Source organism: Colias eurytheme, chromosome 32 (genome assembly GCF_061535395.1).
Source record: "Colias eurytheme isolate Ceu_HAF_F1 chromosome 32, ilColEury1 Martin Lab GWU primary, whole genome shotgun sequence".
NCBI classification, from domain to species: Eukaryota; Metazoa; Arthropoda; class Insecta; order Lepidoptera; family Pieridae; genus Colias; species Colias eurytheme.
In genome coordinates, this window is record NC_143011.1 from 2995684 (window position 1) to 3000177 (window position 4494).

The 4494-nt window shown below is 36.8% G+C and overlaps 1 protein-coding gene across 1 annotated transcript; it reads right to left on the reverse strand.

Moving 5' to 3' along the window:
* Positions 1–3567: 3567 nt before the first annotated feature.
* On the reverse strand, positions 3568–4143 carry LOC149895156 (uncharacterized). The gene has a single exon (XM_090119165.1). The coding sequence runs from the start codon at positions 4141–4143 to the stop codon at positions 3568–3570; it is 576 nt and encodes a 191-aa protein (XP_089975291.1).
* Positions 4144–4494: the final 351 nt, after the last annotated feature.

Consider the following 4494-nt stretch of genomic DNA (forward strand, 5'->3'; position numbering starts at 1 on the left):
TATTAGAGTCCCGCCTCGTGATCGAATTATTAAAACACGAAGATTTTTAAAAATGTAACCAATGAACACAATCAATATTAGATTAACTGTAATGGTGTCTAGCATTACAGTTAATCTAATATTGATTGTGTTCATTGGTTACATTTTTAAAAATCTTTTAAAATAATATACATCTACCCTCACTTTTAAAAATGTAGTATATTCACACGAATTATAAGCGCACCTTATAGGGAAGGGAAGATTTATTATGGGTTAAAGAGTTAAATAAATAACTAACATAATTATATTTAAATTATTAATTTTTAACATTGTGTTCAGTAGTGTTAACATGTAAATTGATTTGATTTTTACGAAATCTCATAGATGGCGCTGAATCAAATTTGTCTTTATAGTACTAAGATTCATTAAACAGTTTCTCTGCCCAAATTACGTAAATGACGTAGTTTTTTATAGTGTAAAGCTAGATAATAGCATGGCTTACTCAAAAACAACATTTAAACATGAGTCTTTAGATTGTACGCTGTCGTAGTACACGGAATACGTAAGAAAAGTAAAGGTTCACAGCTCCTCCCCCGGAGGTGATAGCATGATTATATGTTTAAAAAAACCTCACTCGACCTGTTAGTAATATTCATGCAAAATTTGAAGTCAATCTATGCAGTACTTTTCGAGATTAGCTCGGACAAACATACAGACAAACAGACAAACAGACAAACAGACAAACAGACAAAAATTCTAAAAACTATATTTTTGGCTTCTATATCGATTATAGATCATGGAATATGTATTCTTTTAAAAAAATATTCAATGTACAGTTTTGACTTTCCTACGATTTTATTATATGTATAGATTCGCTCCCTAAATCTAAATGACATTGGACATTTACCCCGTTAATACGTATAGGAAAAGTGTAAATACTCGCCGATTGTTGACTAGAGATTTTCAACACGGTTTTTTCCTTATCTAGCTTTTGAGCGGGTTCCATTTTAGAACACGCATTAGACAAATGACCTAATAAATTACAACGACTACACTTTAATAACGGTTTATTGCATTTATAGCTGGGGTGACCTACTTCGTTACAATTGAAACAAGTTATCCGACCCGGTTCGAATCTATTCGGCTTATTCAAGACCCTATTTGAATTATTTGGTACCGGCCGTTTATCCCTATCTCGAATTGATCTTTCGGTATCCCTAGAAACGCCTGGTTTAACAGTTTTAAAAAATTTGAGTAACTGTTCAGGTTCAGAAAATTGTGCCGCTTGAGCTCCTAGTCTAATACCCCTATCTTCAATTCCATAAATTAGACAATCAACTGCATTTTTGCCATATATGTTGCAACGGTTTAGTAAGTTAATTTTAGTGTAATAATATAATTCGGGAGATTCACTAAACCGTAGTTTTTTATTCAACATTTCAGTTAATAATTCACCATAATTCTGGGTAGATGGAAAAGTTTCAATTAATTTAACTTTCCATTCCTCCCAAGAATACAGCAAAGTGGGGAGACTTTGGTACCACGTTTTAGCTATTCCCGAGAGTTTAGGCAGAGCGTAGTGCACGACTTGTTTTTCTGACCATTCGTAAATTAATTTACATTCCTCAACCTTCGATAACCACGCATTAACAGTCTGTTCTTTTGCCATTGGATCAAAATCAGGTATTACATTGTGAATAGACGAAAATTTATCACTAGAACTAGATTTCATCGATTTAATCGCATCAACAAATGAATCTATTAAAGTACTAGTTACATCGCTTTTATCACCTTTTTGGGGTCTTGTAATAGAACAGTCCTTACTACGTTTCCTACTTCTACGGTCCCGATCAATATTCATAATTCTGCTATCGTGGCGATTTCGTAGCTGACTGCGGCTACGACTTCGATGTTCACCCGATCGTTGGCTGCGACGTTCAATACTACGCCTAGAACGTCGCTCACCGGGACTCCTTTGGTGGTGCTCAGTGTTAGGGCGGCTCCGGTGACTGGCACTTCTGTTCGGGCTTGGGCGCTGACTGCGGCGGTCTGAGCGCTTTTCACTGCGGCGCTCTCTACTACGCCGGCTTCGCTGTTCATTGCCCTCACGACTGCCGTCTCGGCTGCGTGAAGGAGTCCTTGACCAATCACGGCCCATCACCAATCTTGTTATCGTTATCCCACTTCTGAAGCTGTTGGGTTGTGGAATGAAACGCCTTCTTCACAATTGATATTTTAATATTCCTCCTTGTTACATTCACTTTTTACTATAATATTCGCAATCTTTCACAATCTTAAATAATAGATTTAAATAACCCTAAAACAAGCATGAGGCACGGCTAAGGCACTGACTTGTTGACCGCACTAGTCGGCTGTTCAGGATCAATTGCTAGCTGATCGTTTCTTCAAAAAATGTGAGCGATCGACTGACAACTAACCGACTGGAGGGGAGGTTAAGTTGTCAGGCGGTAGATTATAAATAACAGAAAACCTTGTCTATGGAAAATAATGTACTATGTATGATTTTAAGATTTGTAACAGCTCGGCCATCCGATCTTCAACGAGTGCCTTCGTTGGCTTAAATTAAATTTAAACAAAAATAAAATGATAAAATATGGAAAACAAAATGCAACCATACTTACATGAAATTGAAACAAATACTTATAATAATATGTATTTACAACTAGTTCCCGAAGTTTGAATTGGTATGATTAGCTTTTACAAATAATCAAAATTACACAAGGAAACAAGCCTAGAATAAGATTTACAAATTTCGAAAAAAAAAAAGAAAATAAATAAATATATATATCTCTATTGGAACTACTTCGACAATCGCTACAAACATTTGTATAACAAAAACTCACTTCTCTATCCGTTTGATTAGGACTAATTCAAATTCAAATAATTTATTGCTCACCAATACATTTTTACATATTAGTGACCTTATGCAGGTATTGCAATACAATCATAATGTTATATTTAAATTACATAATACTATCTCATACATTTAAATTTGACAATAATTAGATCACAAAAATAACAATGTACAATAATAATTGTTGCTTTCTTATGGGCGGCACACCATTGTACCCAGCATGCCCTCAACAGTAATCAAAATCACTCAGAACTCACTGCTTGCACATAGACTGCATATTGTTACTCTTTGGGCGGCACATCATTGTACCCAGCATGCCCTCAACAGTAATAAAAATCACTCAGTACTCATTGCTTGCACATAGACTGCATATTGTTACTCTTTGGGCGGCACATCATGCCCGGCATGCCCACAGTATGTAAGCTATTCGTTTTGGGCGGCACATCATTGTGCCCGGCATACCCATAATAATCATACAAAATCACTCGGTACTCACTGTTCACACATATACTGCATTTTGGTTCTCGTTGGGCGGCATATTGTGCCCGGCATGCCCACAATATGCAAGCTATTTCAAATTCCATGTGTTTGTTATAAACGTCGATCATTCTTCGTTCATACCAAACACGTAGACTTGACTCGTCATTTATAGAAGGATGTGTATTACAACATACATAAAGAACTTTAAACTACCTAATGTGTATGTATAAAATTTAATTATTTTGATTCTCAATGGCATCAGAACAACTATCATCACCGTCATTATCGCTATCAGACATCGATTTAAAATTTAACCAAGGGTGCATTTTGTCGGCTGCCACGACAGCTTCGTACCGCCTACCTTTTCGAGATAAAGGGGTATCCTCTACCACATAACGGTCGTTTGGTAAAACTTTAATTACGCGGTACGGTCCCTGTAGTTTGGGTTCCAACTTTTTAGACTGCCCGCTGCCAGATGCAACTGCTCTCAAAATTCGCACTAGATCACCTACTTTATATACTTTTGCCGCTTTTCTTTTTCTATTATACCGTTCTTCACTGACCTTCGCTTGCTGTTGCATCAGGCAGCGTGCATCTAATCTAATATCGTCAATCTTACCGTCTACTATTCCATGTCCTACATCCGAAATTACTTCACTTAATATACCTTGCGAAGGATTTGTAACTCTACGCCCAAATAATAATTCACTAGGAGTTTTTTTTGTGACGTCGTGTATTGTCGTATTAATGCCTAACTGTATATCCGATAGATTATCATCCCATGTTCTAGGATCTTTGCCATGGTTCATGGTTCCCAATGATGCCAATATAGTTCGGTTTGACCTTTCTACTTGACCATTTGCTCGCGGCGTGGCTACTGCATTCATAACATGCTTTATGCCTAAGGCCTGTATAAACTTCCTAAACCTCTTGCTGGTAAAACAGCTACCTCTATCAGAAATGAGGCGTGTTGGAGTACCAAAATACCCAATAAGATTTTTTTTTAATTACTTTTATAGTTTCCGACGTTTTGGTACTTTTGACGGCAGCCAAAGAAACAAATTTAGTAAAGGCATCGATGATTACTAAGATATATGAGTTCCCCTTCTTACTCTTAATGAAAGGCCCAACATGGTCCACGTGGACCGTGTGAAAGGGGA

Excerpts from the sequence above, each read along its gene's own strand:
- LOC149895156 (XM_090119165.1), bottom strand. The coding sequence starts at position 4,143 with ATGAACCATGGCAAAGATCCTAGAACATGGGATGATAATCTATCGGAT.